Source organism: Leopardus geoffroyi, chromosome B3 (genome assembly GCF_018350155.1).
Source record: "Leopardus geoffroyi isolate Oge1 chromosome B3, O.geoffroyi_Oge1_pat1.0, whole genome shotgun sequence".
In the NCBI taxonomy this organism is placed as follows: domain Eukaryota; kingdom Metazoa; phylum Chordata; class Mammalia; order Carnivora; family Felidae; genus Leopardus; species Leopardus geoffroyi.
In genome coordinates, this window is record NC_059337.1 from 80650497 (window position 1) to 80672234 (window position 21738).

Sequence of the window (21738 nt, forward strand, 5' to 3'; positions counted from 1 at the left end):
ATAAGAAAACAAAAACATGGTGATATGAGGTGATAGAGAACATCAGAGAGGGCTACTGTAAGTGGTTAGGAGTAAGTGGTTAGGGAAATGACCTTTGATGAGGTGATGTTTGAGTTGAGACCTGAACCACAAGGAGCTGGTTAGTGAAAATTCCAGGGCCAGGCATTCCAGGCAGAAGGACTAAAAAAGCGCAAAGGCCTTAAGACAAGCAACAAAGTTAGTGTGTTTAAGGACACAAAGGAAGATTTCTATTATTTTTTTTTAATCTTTATTTTTGAGAGAGAGAGAAACAGAGCACGAGCAGGGGAGGGGCAGAGAGAGAGAGAGAGAGAGAGAGAGAGAAACAGGTTCCAAAGCAGGCTCCAGGTTCTGAGCTATCAGCACAGAGCCCGACATGGGGGCTTGAACTCAGGAAAACGAGTTTATGACCTGAGCCGAAGTTGGACGCTTAACCGACTGAGCCACCCAGGCGCCCCAGGACATAAAGGAAGATTAATGTGCTTATAATAAGGAGTGAAAAAGTGATAGACTGTGGGATCAAGAGAAATTGGAATTTAAGTGTGATGGGAAGTCATTGGAGATTAATCACATGATGTGATTTGTGTTATAAATAGAAAAATGAGTCTGAGTGATGGGTGAGTTCTGGAAGTAAGTATGGAATTGGAAGACAGCTATTATAGCTGTCTAGGTGAAGAACTGTTTTTTTTAAGGCACAATTTACTATAAATTCTTTATGATGTTTATAAGTTTATACTAATGATTTTATATGAGTTTTTCAAAATCAATGTGTGCTAATAGAGGCCATCTGTCTCAGGTATTTTAACATGCCACTGTGCATAACCCACAAAATTCTTCTTTAAGACCTGGTAATTTGGCTTTCTTTATAAAAGAAGTTGTTTTTTCCAGGGCTGCTGATTGGCAGAACATTTTATGCTAACTAATTTGTCATTCACTGTGTTGTTAAGTGATTGTATATAAAAGCTACACATTTTGGGATGATTGTTTTGCTGTAACTCCAGGAAGACACCCTTTTGACAGGATCTGATTTAAAGAAACAGTGCTATACAGGACATTTCATTTGCAGAAGGAAAATAATGTCCCCTATAGGACATGCTGTTCCTTCTTGGGTCATTCTAAGAAACCCAGTCACTCAGAACGTTTTTAAATATCATTGATAAAGGAGTATATTTATCTTAAATATTTATATGTAAATTATAGTTGTATTTAATAAGCTGCATACTCTAAGAAATATTTTGATGTAAAAAATTCTTTTAGTATAAAAAAAATTAGAATGTTTTCTGTGAAGAGTCTTTGTAATATTGACAGTCTATTTTATTCTTCCTTGTCAAAATTAGCACATAAACTCTAGTCCCATTATTTCTCATTACTCCTAGTTATAAAATTTCTTCTTAAGGTTTTCCATAATTATTAAATTTCCAACTTTATAATATTTACTTTTAAATGGCATGTTTATTTGTACTTTTACTGAGCTACACCATCTACCTCTAGCTATAATGTTAATACAGATTTAATAAGTATTGTTCTCCATGATCTCTTGCTCTCATAACTAGAATTTATTGACGATTTGAGCTTCACTTACTTGCAAACTTTTACTCACCTAAGCAGTAGATATTTTTTATTACTATTGGCAAGAATATTATGACTTTTGGGGCGCCTGGGTGGCGCAGTCGGTTAAGCGTCCGACTTCAGCCAGGTCACGATCTCGCGGGCCGTGAGTTCGAGCCCCGCGTCAGGCTATGGGCTGATGGCTCAGAGCCTGGAGCCTGTTTCCGATTCTGTGTCTCCCTCTCTCTCTGCCCCTCCCCCGTTCATGCTTTGTCTCTCTCTGTCCCAAAAATAAATAAACGTTGAAAAAAAAAAATTAAAAAAAAAAAAAAAAAAAAAAGAATATTATGACTTTTTATGCAGAAATCTCAGAACATTTCTTTTGCGATTTGTCTTCATTGCAGTTTTGCATATCTTTGGGGATGTTTAGATAATAGCTGCTTCTTACATTTCCTTAGATCATTTTCTGAAGCAGAATACTAGAAGAAAATAATTTGTTTAGAAGTTGTGGCAGTTATCTGGCAATCAGTGTTTTGGTGGAAAGCAGAAACAGCATACCAGTTTGCAACAACGTTGGCAATTATTATTACCTATGCTTATTGATACTCTAAGGATTTTAGTGGGTTGGGTGGTTAGCTTTGGTCTAATAGATGAAAGAGTAAATTGTTGAATTCTCATTTGTTTTGAGTAATCCATACCTTTTAAATCTTTTTTTAGCATTTCTTTCATTTCTAATACAGTTTCATTTCTAATACAAAACCACTCGCTGGTTGTTGGGGAATGGCTTCTGGGATTACTTAAATTATTTAAGTAATTTATAGACAAATTTTAGTTTATTTCAATTATTTTTGTCCCACGTTCATAGTCAAACTTAAGTATTCTTTAGCAAGTACCTAATAAAGGAAAAGACACCTATGTGTAAGTCATAGTAGATGAGAAATAGAAATGGCATTATGTGCTCTTTCCCCTAATGCCCCCACCTGAAGGAAGAGCTCTAACATCTGAACACTCCATCCCGATACAGTTGACAAAAAACAGCTGTTAAGAAGCTATTATGCATTGAGGCGTCATTGGTGCTGAATTCTCATTTTTGTTTTCCTGCTTCTTGTAGAGAAAGTTAAGAGGTACTGAATTAGATCTGCAGACTTAATCTGGTCAAGCAAACATGTACTACCTTAGGTTTATACTCTGAAAAGACTTAGCCCTTGCTAGCAATGCTAGCTTTTAACTACAGGGGGAAGGAGGCTCCTCCCTTTCTTGGGCTCAACTTCTTTATCTTTTCTAGGGGAAGATAAGCTTTAAAAATAAAGTAGGAGCTCCCTTAATTGATCTCTACTAGTCAACACACCAAATTAACTGATGGCCTTTATTCCTATAAAACATAGTGCCTGCCGGCCACATTATGCCATGCTGACAACTGGCCACTAGTATGCTTCACAAGTTGCATTTTTTGCTTACCTAAGAGTTACTTGTATTTGATTCCAATCTACGTATGTCAGTTGTTTAAGAAGAGGATTGTTTCTTTAAAACTAAGTTGTACACCTTAGAAAGACTTACTGAAGGTAGTGATTTAACTGTTGTTTAAATTAGTAGTAAAAAGGGGTGCCTGGGTGGCTCAGTCACTTAAGCGTCTGACTTCAGTTCAGGTTATGACATCATGACTCATGAGTTCGAGCCTGGCATCAGACTGTCTGCTGTCAACACAGAGACCACTTCATTTCGTCTGTCCCCCTCTCTCTTGGCCCCTCTCCCACTCTCTTGCTCACTCTGTCTCTCAAAAATAAACATTAAAATAAAATTAGTAGTAAAAAAAAAAAAAAAACATTAAAAGATTAGAAAATTTTGAAAAATCCTAAACTCGCTTTGCAAGTATCTGTAAGGTTTTTGGTTCCACTTCAAAGAAACTGAAACTGGACATTATACGTGATCGTTATAGTTGTGCTTTATGCACGAAAGAAAAAAATTCAATGAAACCACTGTACTTAAAGAAACCACTGTACTAAAAGAAAACCACTGTACTAAGTACAGTCACAACAAGACTGACAGACAGTTGTGCGTTTTAGGGCTTAAGTTAAAAGGCGGTGTTTAAAATGTATATTTATACACAACACAGATTTTTTTGTTGTTGTTATTCTTTACATTAATGGACTTTGATTAACTCATCACTACTCCCCTGATCACAGTAGGAAAGAAATTTTACTATACTAGAAATCAGAACATTTCTTTAGCTCTATTTTAACTGATCACTTTAGAGTGATGTCTTGCTCAGTATACATACCAAATGAATGTTCATGTGACCTTGGTGTCTTTTCAAGGCACAGGGGGCAATATATTCTGTAGGAGGAAGTCCCCAAATGACACTTCATTGTCTTCTACCTCTTCTTACCCAGATGAGATTAGTTACTTTCAGAACTTGACATTTTTTTCAATTACAACCAAAGGTAGCTCTCAAATGAGAGCTTCTCACTTCTCACTCACTGTAAATTTTGGGAGACTACTTCCACATCTCCAAAAAAAAACGGTGAAAATAGCCTTGTCATTGAGACCCAATTATAAAGGTTAAGTGAGAAGAAATAAAGACTTCTCAGAAGTCTTTAATGTGACTTCAACAATAAGAACATAAGAACATAAACAGCCTAATTTAAAAATGGTCAAAAGATTTAAACAGAGATTTGACCATAAAAGATACACAGATGACAAGTTCAACATAAATAATCACTAGAAAAATGGAAACAAAAACCACCATGAGACCTCACTACACATCTGTTTAAAACATCTAAAATTAAAAAAGGTCATGCCAACCTTTAGCAAAGATACAGAGAAACTAGAACTTTCATACACTTCTGGTAGAAATGCAAAATGGTATATCCACTTTGGGAGATAGTTTATTAGTTTCTTAAAATGTTAAACAGAAACCTGTCACATGGTCCAGCCATTCCACTCATAGGTATTTACCCAAAACAAATGAAAGCCTGTGTTTAATGTACACAGCAGCTTCATTGTAATAACCAAAAACCAGAAACACCCCACTGTCCACCAACAGCTGAATTGGATAAATAAATTATAGTATATCCGTACAATGGAATACTATTCAGAAATAGAAAGGAAAGTACTATTGTCACATATAGCAATATGGATGAATCTCAAATACACTGAGTGAAGCCACATTAAAGAAGAGTACATAGGGGCGCCCGGGTGGCTCGGTTCCAACTTTGGCTCAGGTCATGATCTCACGGCTTGTGGGTTCAGGCCCGGTGTTGGGCTGTGTGCTGACAGCTCAGAGCCTGGAGCCTGCTTCTGATTCTGTGTCTTTCTCTCTCTCTGCCCCTCCTCCATTCACGCCTTGCCCCTCTCTCTCTCTCTCTCTCAAAAATAAATATAAAAAAAAAATTTTTTTAAGAAGAGTATATAATCTGTGATTGCATTTACATGAAATTTGTAAAAATGCAAGCTAATATGTAGTGATAAAATGCATATCACTGCTTGCCTAGGCACCTGGAAAGGAGTGGGAGGGCCAGAAGGGAGGCATTACAATAGGGAAACTTCTGGGCAATGAATGGTAGGTTGATTATGTGGATAGTGTTCATGATTTCATGGGCATATGCATATGTTAAAACTTAACAAACTTTGTATTATATGTCAGTTATATTGCAATAGAAAATTGCAATATAGTGTTCATTTATTTCAAATCTTTTAAAAAAAAAAAAACAACAACTTTTTTGGTGTGTGTAGTCCTGTTAGTTTAATTTTGCTTTTGTTTCCCTTACCTGAAGAGACATATAAAAATAAAAATCTTTTGCGCCACAAAGGAAACCATCAACAAAACAACAATGCAACCTATTGAATGGGAGAAGATACTTGCAAATGACATATCTAGTAAAGGGTTAGTATCCAAAATGTATAAAGACCTTACACAACTCAACAACCAAAATACCCAAATAATCTGATTTAAAAATGGGCAGGAGACCTGAACAGACATTTTTCCTAAGAAGATACACAAATAACCAATAGACTCATGAAAAGATACTCAGCATCACTCATTATCAGGGAAATGCATTGAGAGAGCACCTGTCAGAATGACTAAAATCAAAACCACAAGAAACAGCTAGTGTTGGTGAAAATGTAGAGAACAGGGAACCCTTTTGTGCACTGTTGGTGGGAATACAAATTTGTGTAGCCACTGAGGAAAACAGTATGGAGGTTCCTCAAAAAATTAAAAATAGAATTACACTATGATCCAGTAATTCCACTGCTGGGTATTTACCCAAAGAAAACAAAAACACTAATTTGGAAAGATAATTTCATCCCACCATTTATTGCAGCATTATTTACAATTGTGAAGATATAGAAACAACCCAACTGTCCATCAGTAGATGAATAGGTAAGATACTAGGTACACACACACACACACACACACATGCAATGGAATATTACTCTACCAAAAAAAAAAAAAAAAAAAGAATGAAATCTTGCCATTTGCAACAATACGGGTGAACCTAGAGGGTATAATGCTAGTTGAAACAAGTCCATCAAAGAAAGACAAATACCATAATTTCCACTCATGTAGATTTTAAGAAACACAAAAAAGAGACAAAACAGACTGTTCAATACAGAGAATAAACTGGTCATTGCTAGGGGAGAAGTTTGTGGGGGGATGGGTGAAATAAAGGGTAGTAAATGTACACTTAACCATGATGAGCACTGAGTAATGTGTAGAATTGTTGAATCATCATATTGTATACCTGAAAATAATATAACACTGTATGTTAATTATACTTTGATAAAATAAAAAATAGCAAAACAAAAACTTGTGTAAATCATAGAGAAAGCCAATGATTAATTTTGGTAATGCGAATTTTTTTGGCTTTAGATTTAAAGTGACCTAGAAAAGCAAGAAATAGGATATGCTACATAATATGTGGCTAGAAAGCCCAGTAGATCTTTACAGATTTTTTTCCCCTTATGGAAGTATGCAGCAGAATAAATACAGAGAGAAGTGAATTGACATGAGGAGTAAAATGTTTAAAAGGACATGCATTCCTTATTTTTTCTCATAAATTTCTCATATTTATGTATACCTCAACTTGTTCTATAGAATTTGAGGTAGCTTACAATAAAAGCACGTAGAATAGTCAAAGAGAGAATAATTAATCAAAGTCAAAATCAAACATAGCCCTTAAAATTTTTTTCTGGCCCCTGTTTTCCATAGTCCTTCATGAGGCTTCTATGGAACATGAAATAAACTAGAAGGAACATTGGGACAGAGTTATACATAGATTCCACAAATTAATGGTGAGGTTTCTTCCTTGGTCACATTAAGTTAGAAATAAAATTTACCGTATCCTCTGGTCTTTTATGTCCATGAATGCTTAAATAGGAAATGGAAATTTAATGGTCAACTTTTAAGTTAGTTGTTTCTTAAAACAAATACACTTTTTAAAGCAATGGATTTTTTTAAAGGTCAGTTATGTTGAAGTACTGATAAGTACCTCAAGAATCAAATTCCATGCTCGAGTTACGTACTGACTGTGACACATGCACAATTTTATTAGGTACTCTTTGTATTCACTACAAAAGTAAGTATATCTTTTTTTTTATTTTATTTTAAATTTATATCCAAATTAGTTAGCATATAGTGCAACAATGATTTCAGTAGATTCCTTAATGCCCCTTACCCATTTAGCCCATCCCCCCTCCCACAACGCCTCCAATAACCCTCTGTTTGTTCTCCATATTTAAGAGTCTCTTATGTTTTGCCCCCCCCCCGTTTTTATATTATTTTTGTTTCCCTTCCCTTATGTTCATCTGTGTTGTCTCTTAAAGTCTTCATATGAGTGAAGTGATACGATACTTCTTTCTCTGACTAATTTCACTTAGCATAATACCCTCCAGTTCCATTCACGTAGTTGCAAATGGCAAGATTTCATTCTTTTTGATTGCCGAGTAATACTCCATTGTATATATATACCAAGTCTTCTTTATCTATTCATCCATCGATGGACATTTGGGCTCTTTCCATACTTTGGCTATTGTTGATAGTGCTGCTATAAACAATGGGGTGCATGTGTCCCTTCGAAACAGCACACCTGTATCCCTTGGATAAATACCTAGTAGTGCAATTGCTGGGTCGTAGGGTAGTTTTATTTTTAGTTTTTTGAGGAACTTCCATACTGTTTTCCAGAGTGGCTACACCAGTTTGCATTCCCACAAGCAGTGCAAAAGAGATCCTCTTTCTCCACATCCTCACCAACATCTGTTGTTGCCTGAGTTGATAATGTTAGCCATCCTGACAGGTGTGAGGTGGTATCTCATTTGTGGTTTTGATTTGTATTTCCCTGATGATGAGTGATGTTGAGCATCTTGTCATGTGTTGGTTGGCCATCTAGATGTCTTCTTGCAGAAGTGTCCATTCATGTCTTTTGCCCATTTCTTCACTGGATTATTTGTTTTTTGGGTGTTGAGTTTGATAAGTTCTTTATAGATTTTGGAAGTATATCTTTGTTTTAAGTGCATGTAAAATCCTTTATATTCTTTTGAGTCATTTTATTTAACACCTATGAAAAAGTAAAAGTGAAAGGTGTTATTATTCAAAGCTACACAGATTTTCCCAAATTTTGTAACACTGTTAAATGTGACCCTTATGTTCATTTGTTTACCACTGCATGCATGTGTTTTGGATTTTATTTTTTAACTAATAGACTGTTTTTTGGAGTAGTTTTACATCTGTAGAAAAAAATGAGTGAAAAGTACAGAGAATTTCCATATTCCTCTTTATCACCTACCCCCCCAGTTTTCCCTATTATTAACATTTTGCATTAGTGTGTGGTACATTTGTAATAATTCATAAGTGAATATTAATACGTTGTTATTAACTAAAGCCCATAGTTTTCATTAGGGTTCACTCTTACTGTTGTACATTCTCTGGGTTTTGACAGATGTATAATGACATGTATCCATATTACAGGATCATGCAGAAATAGTTTCACTGCCCTAAAAATCATCTGTGCTCTGCCTACTCATCCCTATTTCCCTTCCCCTGAGTTCCTGTCACCCATGTCTTTCTACTGTCTTCACAGTATTGTCTTTTTCAGAATGCCTCGTAGTTAGAATCATGAAGTATTTCAGTGTCTTAGTGATGTGAGTCTAAGACTTCTCCAAGTCTTTTCATCACTAACACTTGATTGTCTGGATGTACCAGTTTGTTTATCCAATCAGTCATTGAAGGACATCTTGATTGCTTTCAACTTGTGGCATTTGTAAATAAAGTTGCTGTAAATGTCCCTGTGAAGATTTTTGGGTGGATGTGTTTAACCCATGAGGTTGGTTGCTGGATCATATGGTAAGAGTATGTTTAGATTGGTAACAAAACTACCCACTGCCAAACTGCCTTCCAAAGTGGCTGTGCTCTCCACCAGCAGTGAATGAGAGTTCATGTTGCTTCACATCCTTACCAGCATTTGGTGTTGTCCATGTTGGATTTCAGCCATTCAAATATATGTGTAGTGGTGTCGCATTGCTTTAATTTGCAATTCCCTAGTAACATACAATGTGGATCATCTTTTCATATGCTTACTTGCCATCTGGGTCTTCTTTGGTGTGGTGTCTGTTTGGGCTGTTTATTTTCTTATTGTTTAGTCTTAAGCATTCTTGGTATTATTTGAGGAAAAAGTCCTTTAAAAGATGTATCTTTTGCAAATACTTTCTCTGGTTGTGTGGCTTGTCTTCTCATTCTCTTGGCAGTGTCTTTCACAGAATAGAAGCTTTTAATTTTAATTAAGTACAGCTTACTGATTTTTTTCTTTCATGGATCATGCTTTTGTGTTGTACCTAAAGAGTCTTCACTATATCCAAGATCATCTAAATTTTCTTCTATGTTTCTTCTATCTTCTAGGAGTTTTATAGTTTTGCATTTTACATTTAAGTCTGTGATTCATTTTTATTTAATTTTTGTGAAAGGTAAGGTCTGTGTCTAGATTGTTTTCTTTTACATTAGATGTCTGATTGTTCCATCACCATTTGTTGAAAAGACTATCCTTTGTCCATTCAGTTACTTTTGTTTTTCTGTCAAAGATGGGTTGACTATATTTGTGTAGGTCTACTTCTGTACTCTCTTTTCTGTTCCATTGATATATTTGTCCTGCTTTTTGGCTAGTAGCACATGGCTAAGTATTGTAGCTTTATTTTAAGTCATAAAATCAGGTATTGTCAGTCCTCCATCTTTTTTCTTCTCCTTCAGTATTGTGTTGGCTATTCTGGATCTTTCTTGTCTCCATATAAACCTTAAAATCACTTTGTTGATATCTACAAAATAACTTGCTGGTAGTTTAATGGAGATCGTGTTGAATCTATAGGTCACATTGAGAAGAGCATGGAATATCTCTCCATTTATTTAGTTGTTCCTTGATTTCTTTAATCAGATTAAAGATTCCTCATATAGATCTTGTATGTAGTTTGTTAGATTTATAGATATTTCATTTCCTTATTTTTAGTACTAATGAAAATAGTATTTTTGCTTTAATTTCAGATTTCAATTGTTCATTGCCAGTTTATCAGAAAGCATTTGGCTTGTGTGTATTAACCTTGTATCCTGCAACCTTTGTATAATCACTTACTAGTTTCTAGAGTTTTTGTTGTTTTTTCTTTGGGATTTTCTACATAGATAAGCATGTTATCTGTAAACAAAGATGGACTTATTTTTTTCCTTCCCAGTCTTTAAATTCCTTCTCTTTCCTTTTCTTTTTTAATTGTATTAGCTAGACCTCCATTATGATGTTGAAAGAGTGCAAGAGGGGACATCCTTACCTTTTTCCTACTATAGCCATTGACTTTTGTGTATTAACCTTGTATCCTGCAACTGTGCTATAGTTGCTTATTAGTTCCAGAAATTTTTTGTTGTTTTTTGAAATTTTCTACATTGACAATTGTGTCATCTGCAAATGAAGAGTTTTTTTTTTTCTTTATTCCAATCTGTGTACCTTTGATTTCCTTCTCTTATTTATTACATTAGCTAGGGTTTCCAGTACAGTGTTAAATAGAAAGTTGAGAGGGAGTATCCTTGTCTCGTTCCTGATTTTAGCTGGAAAGCATCTAGTTTCTCATTATTTGCATTGGTTTTTTTTGTTTGTTTGTTTTTTTGTTTTTGTTTTTGTTTTTGAGAGAGAGAGGTAGACAGAGTGTGAGCTGGGGAGGGGCAGAGAGAGAGGGAGAAAGAATCCGGACCAGGCTCCGGGCTCTGAGCTGTCAGCACCCAGGGCTCAAACCCACAAACCGCAAAATCATGACCTGAGCCAAAGTTGGACACTCAACAAACTGAGCCACCCAGGCACCCCAGTTGCATTCTGTTTTCTGAAAGAGATTGTAGAAAATTGTTTTAATTTCTGACTTAAATAGTTGATGGAATTCATTAGTGAACCTACCTAGATCTTATGCTTTCTGTTTGGGAAGATTATTCATTATTGATAAAATTCTGTAATCAATTCTATTGATCTTTTTGAAGAGCCAGCTTTTGGTTCCAGTGATTGTCTCTGTTGATTTCTTGTTTATAATTTCATTGATTTCTGCTCTAATTTTTATTATTTCTTTTCTTCTGTTTGCTTAAATTTGTTTTTTCTTTTTCTGGGTATATATTTTAAGAGTTCAACACACTGTTGGTATAAATTAAAACTAAATGCTTCTGAGAGTCATAGTAAAATAAGACTTAATATAGTTTACAAGTGCCCTGTAAATATTTTTTCTAGAAATATTAATCAATTTTTAGATTTCATTATGTTGCTAATATTTTTGTTTTTAATACTTTTTATATAAACATGTAAACATCTCTTCATGTACATTTAAAATTTTTTATTGCATAGATCACTTTAGTCAGAATTTATTTTTAGGAGTCAGTATACAATATAATTTGTAGATTAAAGTTGCATGTGTATTCTAAAACAGATTTAAAGTAGCTTTCACAAATAGCACATAGAACAAAAATAATGAAATAAAAACTCGGTAGTTATAATGATAATTCTCAAATTTGGCTTTGAATTTTCAGGCAACCAAGATAAAAAAAAAGAGAGAGAGATGTAATTAAGTTAAAACAACAACAACAACAAAAACCTTCTTACCAGAAAGGAGAATTTGTTTTTTATTCTTTTTTCCTTTTAATTTTTATTTATTTATTTATTTTAAGTACACTTGACTCCCAGTGTGGGGCTTAAACTCACCCAGAAATCAAGAGACACGTGCTCTACTGACTGAGCCAGCCAGGCACCCTTTTTTATTCTAAGCGAAGTGTTGCTTAGCATCATATTACAAAATACATTGTTCATATTGGGCATTATCTGGAATAAATTGAGTGATACAATGATATTTTTACACTCACATTTTCTATAGCAACTTTAATGAAAGTCAAAGGTGTAATACTAATATATAATTCAGTGAGGGTGTTTTGTGAGTTTCCAATGTAGTAATGTCTAAGTTTATAGTGTCTAGAGTGGGAAGATTGCATATTCTTTAAGTATTATGTTACTACTTTATTTAGTTGGTCTTTTGGTAGGAATTAGCAGAGAAGTTGAAGTTACGTATTCTGATTTGGGCCTAAAATGCTACAAATTCATTGTGGTTGGTTGAGAGAAAAATGCATCTATTTAGAAATAAGATAATCAAGTATTAAAATTGATAGGCTGTTGTAAAAAATTGAAGATCCTAACCAGATTCCTCACCCTGACAGTGCAGTGTCCATCACTGCATAGAAATGAGGTAGAGGTATAAGGATGAATTTTATTCAAGATTTCTAATTCACTCTATCATATGAACAAGTACTCTAGAGTAAATATATTCATCTACCTTTGTTGTAGAACACCTTCAAATACAATTTAATGTATCATCTGGTTTTTGCACCACATAATTTCTTAACGATGGCAGACCCATTCAAGCCCACCAGTATAAAATGCAACAGAATACACACCTAGATAATGGAAAATACATTAACTTGCTATTTTGTTGTATTATAAAAAGCACTTGAGATTTGGAGAATTCCAGTTATCTTGCAGGGAGGGCACAAGGCACACAGTAATAAGTAAATAGTAACAAGGAGTTCCTATTCTAGTAACCTACACCAACTGCAGACTATTATAATACAGTGTTCAAGTGCTGCCACCTGGAGGATGGGATATGTAAATACAGCACTAAAAAAATGATACGGATTAAACATGGGGAAAAAAGAACAGGAAAGGAAAGGCTAGGGTGTAGATGGTCTTCAATTTAGGTATAGGTTATATCCTAAAAATATGGTTCTAAGTTTATTTTAGCTTAGGCTATGCTTTAGTCTAAGTAAAATGTGATGCACAGACCCCTGTCCTACAAACCATATTTAATTCATTATGTAAAATGTTGCTAATACTGTCTTTCAACAGAGAAGAGTTTATCATCCCATCTCTCTCCTGTGAGAAGTAGGAGAGGAATATTGAGATTCTTTTTTTTTTTTTTTTTTTTTTTTTTTTTTTTTTTTTTTCAACGTTTATTTATTTTTTGGGACAGAGAGAGACAGAGCATGAACGGGGGAGGGGCAGAGAGAGAGGGAGACACAGAACCGGAAACAGGCTCCAGGCTCTGAGCCATCAGCCCAGAGCCTGACGCGGGGCTCGAACTCCCGGACCGCGAGATCGTGACCTGGCTGAAGTCGGACGCTTAACCGACTGCGCCACCCAGGCGCCCCTGAGATTCTTAATAGTAAAGGAAGTATAACTCTAATCCCTTTTTGCCTTTACTTTCACTGCTGACTTGTGCTAGGTTATAGAATTAGGGCTTGGAAAAGAGGGAAGGTCAAGAAATACCACTCTGTGTCATCAACCAGTCGTAGACTGAGGTGAGAAATGAGAATTGTAACTAGCAGTGAGTAGGGAGTACCAGAATGGTGGTGTTTGTAGCTGGAATGTAAAGAATGGTTAAGAGAAGGAAAAATCCCCTGCAGTTGTAGGAAAGAAAAAGAAATTCATTTCATGCCCTGTATAGGTCATCTGACAAATGTGCTTCGGTAATAGATTTTCAAAAGAGAAAGTAAGAATACCACTTGTTCATCTCAGATGACTCTTAAGAGTTCTCCATTATTGTGAGTGAAGGGACAAGCTAGTTTTTTAAAGGGTTCCCTTTTGTCCTTTTCAAACCTGGTGGGCTTTTGCAGTCAAAAAAGTTGTGTGTGGGGGTTATGTTAATTTAATATAAATGTTGAGGTAGTGTACTGAAACATGAAAAACATCAGCCTGATTTTCCAATGGTAACTCTGAAATTGGGAGAAAAACACTAGAACTTTTTAAAAATCACATTCCTCCCTTAGCCCTTTTAAAGAGATTTTTAAGAAATTCATGGCTTTCAGAGTGTATATTCACTGGATATAAGTTGTATTCCATGCATAGTCCTCTGGGTCTCTATAATAATCCTTTTACTGTTTATTCTTGATATTTATTGAAGTTACCAAAAATCTGTTTATTATCTTGACCTTGTTATTTTGTTTTATATTTTTAATTTGTTTATTTTTTATGTGATTATTGTTATCCAAATTGTATTCTCCTTTGAACTCCTATTGTATAAGAATAATTAATCTTTGGGATTACAGAAGTTGTTTCTCTTAGTATTTCCTTTACTTCAAAAAATTGAGAAAGAACTTCTATATATTATCTATCCGGCCAAAATAACCTTTTGCCACATATAAATTACGTGTATTACCAAAAAAAAAAACCCCAAATATGTACTAATTGACAAATATACTTTCTTTCATAAAGCATAAACAAAAGAAGCAATAAATTGTACTTGAGGAAAATATAATTTTCCCTACTCTTTATCTGTGGTGTACATTGGAGTCTGACCTGGATTTGAATCTCAGCTTTCTACTACTTCTACTCTGGTAACCTTGAATAAATATATGTTTCTGTGTGTCTGTTTCTTCATTTTTAAAATGGGACTAATAATTCTTAGTTCATAGTGTTACTTGGAGAATTAAATGAGATTAAGTTAGTAGTTTTCAAACACTGTTCTCTGGTACCCTAGATTACTATAGAGACATTTAATGGGTCGCTTGTATCTATTTTATGTTTAGGGTTCTGCAGAAGATTTGATTTGAGAAAGAGGGTCCTGAGGTTCTCTGTTTAAAAACATTTGAAAGCCATAGCTGTAAGTAAAGTGCCTTGCACAAATGGATCCTGAACATATACTAGTTCTCATATTCAGGCTAGAAAATCTCCACTCCACTCTTTTCTCTCCTTCATGGGAATCAGTATATTGAAATGCTAAGTTAATTTTCTTTAATGCTTTATCGAGGTATAGTTCACATAGCATACAGTTAGTTAACCTATCTAAAGTGTACAGTTCAATGGTTTTTATAGTGTTGTCACAGAGTTGTGCATTCACAACCAAAATGTACTTTTATAACATTTTCATCACCTCCAAAAGAAACTCCCTACCCACTAGCAATTAAACTAACTTACTTTTAGATTCTATTTGCATTGCTTGTTAGAAATTTAAGTGTAAGTTAATACATGAAGACTTAGCAAAATAAATCTAATGTCTGTAGCTACAAAAATCAGTGAACCATGTTTCTTTTCTTCATTCGTTTGCAGGTACAGACATTATACTCCCATTATGGCATTGAACCTACTTAATTTTATATATTAAATCACTAAAGACTTGGTTCTTTACATTTTTCACTCCTAGAAGTTCGTCCATCTACTTTTGTGTCTTCTAAAGATGACTACTTGATCTGTGTATGTCCTGCTTTTAGTTGAGGAATTCAACAAAGACCTTGTCAAGTAGTTGTTATGAGCCAGGTGCTATGTTAAATTCCCAGGGCTAAACGATTAATTAAACACAGTCTAGGGAATTTACTGTTTTAGAATGGTAGCATGTAAACAAAGGAGAGTAATATAGTATGAAGATTGTTATTATGGAGAGGTATGTAAAATGCTGATGGTACACATTTAAGGGGGTAATAAATTCCTCCAAGCAAAAAGGAGATTGATGGGCAACAAGGGGGAACAAATAGAGATTGAAGAGAGTTGAAAAGAAGCTGGTCCCTGAAGAATGAGTAGAATTCACTGCACAGGTAATAGAAGAGGAATGTATTCTTAAAAACTAAGAGAATAACCCAAGCCTATGCCTAGAGGACTACAGGTGTACACAATGTTTAATCAGAAGTCATTGAGGTGTTTGATGTGACTAAGTGAAAAGTGGTGGGTGAAACAGAAAAGGTTGGCTAGAGCAGATCATGAGGGCCTGAAAGTCAGCTTAACACCTTATTTTATATCCTTCCCCCCCACCCCCTTTCCAGTCTTCACTCTAGAGATAATTAGCCTTTACCAGTCTCATATTCAGTTCACATTAACATAGTTCCTATACTATCATTTTAGTTCCCCCTGGAGTTATCTTTGACTTTTTTCACTACTTTGATTCCCATATCCATTCACATGTTAATTATTAAATGTGTCTCTTCCTTTCCGTTCCCACAGCCACTATCATGGTCTCTTTCCTAGGATCTCTTTTCCATTTCTTTTGTCCTTTTTCAAAATTAAAATTTTCCATTCCTAAGACTTCACCTCTTAATCTGTAGTATTCAAAGTAGCATTATACAGTAGTGAAAATAGTTCCTATATCAGGGAATCTGAAGAATATGAAGGACCCAAGGGTTTATAAAAAAGGAAGACCCTTATAGGGTTTATTATACTCTTCCAAGAGTTGACTGGCAAGAGAATTCTCTGTGTACTGATGTAGAATATATTGTTGAGTTAAAGCAAGGAACAGAAGAGTATAGTATATTCCTTTTGTGTCAGAAAGCCGACAGATATTAGGATATAGACCCTGTTTGCTTACATTTTGCATAAAGGAACTGGACAACTGTAGAAGAAATAGTTGAAGTAAATATCCATAGGAGTAGGGGTAGAAGAGAACAAGGGTGAGGACTGGTCTCAAAATACCTTTTTATGTTGTATTGATTTTTAAACTGAGTATTTCAGCTATTTAAAACTGGCCTTGTGTGCCACTGTGGGAGAGTGGGATTGAGGGACTCTGATTTTCTGTTGCTTTATATATGAAACACCTTAGAATGAAACTATCATTCAGACTTCTCCACTCTGACTATGCATGGTGCAATTCCTTTCACTGAAATGAACTCTATTCCTGTCCCCAGTCACTTTGAAATCTCAAGTCAAAATTCATCACTTTCTTCTCTACAGTGGATTAACTGTTTATTTCGTTCTATCATCTTAGCTCAGTATATTTATGTTCTGTGTTTATATTTTGGTTCTTCATTGGTATCTCTGAGTATTCTAATTTATTTCATGAATGGTTTCTACTCTCATTTAAATTGTTAACACTTTCAATAGAAATCATGTTCTTTTCTCTTTTGTATTATTGAAGCATAATTTAGTAGATACTTGATAATGATAATTTGTATTTACTTTGGAGAATCCTAATATTTTAACTTCATTTGGATAGTTTTAATAAACAAATTTTAAATTGGAAAAGGGATCATATAGGAGAGCTAAGTTTGACTACTTTTCCATTACCTAAAACTTCAAAGTATTAAGTAGGAAAATTAATGAGGACGTTAGCTTTGTTTAAAAACCACTAAAAATAATTAGGGTAATTTTCTGTCCAGTTTAACTTGAAAATGTGTGGATTTGTGCACTAAAAATGTAAACATAACATGACCACCTGACATTAATTTGCATGGAATACAATTATTTATTTTTATGCTAATTACTAATAAATACAGTAATTGAGATTGGTGTGATTTTTATCTTTGCTAATATATGACATGCAGAATTAATTCTGAGTTTATAAGTCAGATATGGTAAAATAGTCAATCTGTAATTTTTAAACTAAGTGTATGATCAAAAGTAAGAAACTTGAAAGTAAATTCTATTAGTAAATGAACACTTATTTTTAAAAATTGATCATAGAAAATAGAAACTTGTAAGCTGAGAGGCCCTTAGTATGTCTTTATTACTTCATATAGTCTAATCTAATATTTATTTTGAAACAGGCAAGAAAACTAGATGTATATTTTGAATATGAAGAAAAAATAATGAGCAAAACTACTCTGGATAAATCTCTTCTAGATATAATATCAGACCCTGATGGTATGTACCATAAATTTGAGGTTAATGTTAAGTTTCAGAGCTGTTGAATCCAGCATGTTCAGTATAAGTAAAATCTGAATAGAATTATTATTTTTCCAATCCATGCCAATAATGAGATAATTAAATGAGCTAGTTTCTGTTGAGAAGTTCGTAGCATAGCAATTCCTGAAGTGGAAAAATGATTTGCATTTTATTTCACTGAACTTCTCTTTGATGGTATTGAAGAACTTGTTGCATTCATTTATTTAAAGTGATATATCTGGGGGAAAAAAAATAAAGTGATATAGCTGAAGTTCAAATTCTGCTGGTTTTAGGAAGACTTGGAAGTATAACATTCAAAGCAGGTGTCTCTAAATGATACACTTCTCATTACTTTAGTTTAACCCTAAAGCATTTCCCAAAAGGATATATCTAAAACTGAATTCTGTTTTAAATATTTAGGGACTTTACTTTTAAAGAAACTCCTTAATCAGTCCCTTTCATATTTACGTTTAAATATTTGTATGTTAGGTTTTCTTAAAACAAGATATGACTCTTTGTACTTAGAAAATGTTATAATTTTTACTTTCAGTTATAACGATCATGGGGATCCACATAGGTTTTAGCCTCCAAAACTATCCAAACTTTAGAGACTTGTTGATCATTTCAGAATAGTTTTCAATTCAAATCTCAGTAGACTGCTTTTCCAAAATGAATAAAAAGTATATAAGCTATTCAGCTTATATTTTGCATACAAGTCACTTAGCTGAATGATGATGGTTTCTGAGTTAGACTTTGGTATGACTTTTAGACTTTATTCCAAACTGAAAAGTAATAAATTCCAAATTGTTTGTAATTTAAAGATTCTTTTCACAGAAACTTCTCTAAGAAGCTTTAGGTTATTGCTCACACTTTTAAGAAGCTGGATTTGTAGTGAGAACATACTATTTTGGAGTTATTTTCACTTTACAATGAAAAAATGCAAAATATATAAGCCCATCATTTCAGAGCTATTCCTTATTATTTATAATAAGTTTTGACTAAAGTTGAAGCAAATGAATGTGTTAATAAAAAACTATCAGAACCTTTCTCTATTCTTTCCCCTTACTTTCTCAATTTAGTTTTAAAGACATTAACCACAAGAGAACAAGGTAGGCATTCATGCAAACTGGAAGTCTGGTGCCATTTTAGGCCAAAACAAGATGTTGCAACCTGAGCAGGATGAGAAAGGCATCCACATGTGGGACAGAGGGAAGCATCAAAATCCCAGTGGATTGAGCAGAGAAGCCACATGTGAAAGCATGGGCTGTAAGAGCTGTAACAGATTGAGGAGGGTGACTGTACACAGTAGCAACCCAGCGTCAGTCCAAGAGTGATGAGAAGTGTGGCCAGGCATGTGAGCAAGTCTATTGTAGAGAATCAGAGCCCACATGGAGTGAGAAGACATCCATACAGGCAAGGGGATGGCTGCAGAGATAGGATATTTGTTATATACAGTGGACTGGTTAAAGAAGTGTATATGTCAGGTGCTACAAATGGTGCCAGGTTTCCTCTTGTCAGAGAAGGAAGAGAAAACAAGTAGAGAAAGGGAGAAAACTATAATGAGCTCTATAATGTTGGATTGGAATTGGAAGTATTATAGTCTTGGTGTTTTCACTATATATTTGTCAGACAGAAATAAATATAGATAACATGTGCGTGCACATATATATATATATATACATATATATATATATATACACACATACGTATATATATATACGTGTGTGGGTGTGTGTGTGTGTTCAGTCAACTGAGCAGGGCTAGGAGCAACAATGTAAAGACTGTAGCTTATAAATACATTTTCTGCTAGGACTCGTTGGAGAAGTAGTTGATGCTGAGGATATTAAAAACAGTAACAGGCATCTACAGGCCCCTAAAACTCAGAGAGAGGGGAGCCTTTCTCTTCTGCTTTAGGAATGGTGGTCCCATGAGCATACAGCAAGCCTGGTTGCCTTTTTTCTTTGTCCTTTAGCTGCTTAGTCATAGTTGCAGGAAATGCACACTAGAACAGGGTAACTAAAGCCAAAGCTTTCTGACCGAAGCACCAGAAAGGGAAAGCCAAAGGAATTGGAAAGTACCAGGGAGATTGCAGAGAGGAAGGAGCTCAGGAAAGCAAGCTCATAAAGTTGTTTATGAATTCCTGGGCTCACTCCTGAGCTGCACATACGTGAATCTGATCCTAAATAGCATTCCTAAGACTAAGAGTTGAAGGGCTATATGATTTCCCAGTTCCCGCAGTGGCCACTAGATGGTTGGACAGATCCCAGTAGCACTGCAGAAGGTTTTGAAAATAGAAATCGATGATGGAACCACAACCCACAGATAGCTGGTGGGAACTTTGGCCTGAACCTAGCCAGGCTAATTCCCTGCTAAAACAAAAATAGCAGCTTTCTCCTGGGATTTAAACAAGACCCTGAATTTCATAACATAATATTCAGTGTCCAAGATACAATATTTATTTGTAAACATCAGAACTTTGGAGAACCCATCATTGATCTTTATTACCATTCTTTGCCATATTTAGGGAGTAAGGATAATTTGAGAATGGTTATCTGGATTCTAAACCATATAAAAAAACCGATAGTTCATTAGTCACGTTTTGAAAAAATTTTCCTAGTTTTTATTCTATAAGAAAGTACAACACTGCCAAGTTCTTGAGTATTAGGACTTTGAAGTGAGAGTACATATTGTTATTGGTTGGTGGTAAAACTGAGTTACCGGTGACCAGTGCCTCATCACTTTGTACCACAGTACACCCAGTAACAGGGTGGAGAATAAATGAATTTCTCTGTAGTTTGGGGCTCTGGGTAGTAAGAGTAGCAGATCAAACTCAATGTGGGCAAGAAATTTCTTTGATATCTTACATTTGTCTTAGACTTTCTAGCAAATGTATTTTGCATAGTACAACAGTGTTTATTTTAATATATAAATGTATTCTTTTCTCAAATCTTATATAGTGATAGAATACCCTCAAGAAAGAGGAGACCTGTATATTTTGTGACCCCACTTTTCAGAAGTGTTTCATACTTAGGTTTCATAACCTAACACCTAGAAGGACCATAGAGCTGTTTTCCCAGGACAGTCTGATTTTTATATTTATTGTCTTTACATAATTAGTACTGACATCCTTTTTCCATCTCAGAACTATACTGTTTTAGATGTGTGTGATTATCCTACCTACTCTGTTCTTTCTGAGTTTCAATCTAAAAGGTTCATCTCTTGGGGCACCTGGGTGGCTCAGTCAGTTAAGCATCCAACTTCAGCTCAGGTCATGATCTCTCGGTTCACAAGTTCTAGCCCCGCGTCAGGCTCTGTGCTGACAGCTCAGAGCCTGGATCCTGCCTCAGATTCTGTGTCTCCCTCTCTCTGATGCTCCCCATTCATGCTCGCTCTCGCTCTCTCTCTCTGAAAAAAAAAATAAACATTAAAAAATTTTTTTAAAAAAGGTACATCTCTTATAGACACTTAGGAAGAGAGAATGAAGATACTCCCATATCCCATTCCTTTACTCCCACAACATTTAATCATTTTCCATATCTGTGTGTTACATAGTCATAATTAGAGTGCCTGTAACCTTAAATCACTTGAAAGAACCATGTTTTATCTTGTCATATTTATATATGCCTTAAATTTGTATATACTTGTGTTGACTATAACACTTAACCAGAATTCTGAAAGTTTTTTTCCCCCCTATGTAGCAGGAACTCCAGAAGATAAAATGAGGCTGTTTCTTATTTATTATATAAGTGCACAGCAAGCACCCTCTGAGGTATGTCCTCTTTGTTTAGTTATTGGATAGAAGGGGAGATATTTGTTTGTTTCAAAAATAGAAGACAGATCACTGTGACCAAATAACTACCTCATTCCTTTCTTTAAAAAAAAAAAACAATTTGTTAAGGCTGGTTCTATTTACTGCTGAGTTTTATAGCAGTATTTATTGTCACCAAGAGAACTATCCACTCATGAAATGTCTGATCACTTTTAAGTTGTTGGAATATGAATTGAATTCAAGTGCCCAAATTCTTATTTCTGGGAAAAT

At 34.8% G+C, this 21738-nt stretch overlaps 1 protein-coding gene across 2 annotated transcripts in view; it reads left to right on the forward strand.

Annotated features, from left to right (window-relative positions):
- Positions 1-21738, forward strand: part of SCFD1 (sec1 family domain containing 1) — a 114616-nt gene that overhangs the window by 50006 nt on the left and 42872 nt on the right. For both annotated transcript variants that reach the window (XM_045450596.1, XM_045450597.1), the window contains exons 15-16: positions 17582-17678; positions 21398-21468. In XM_045450596.1, coding sequence (XP_045306552.1) covers positions 17582-17678; positions 21398-21468 — 168 coding nt within the window. The remainder of the gene's footprint in view (positions 1-17581; positions 17679-21397; positions 21469-21738) is intronic.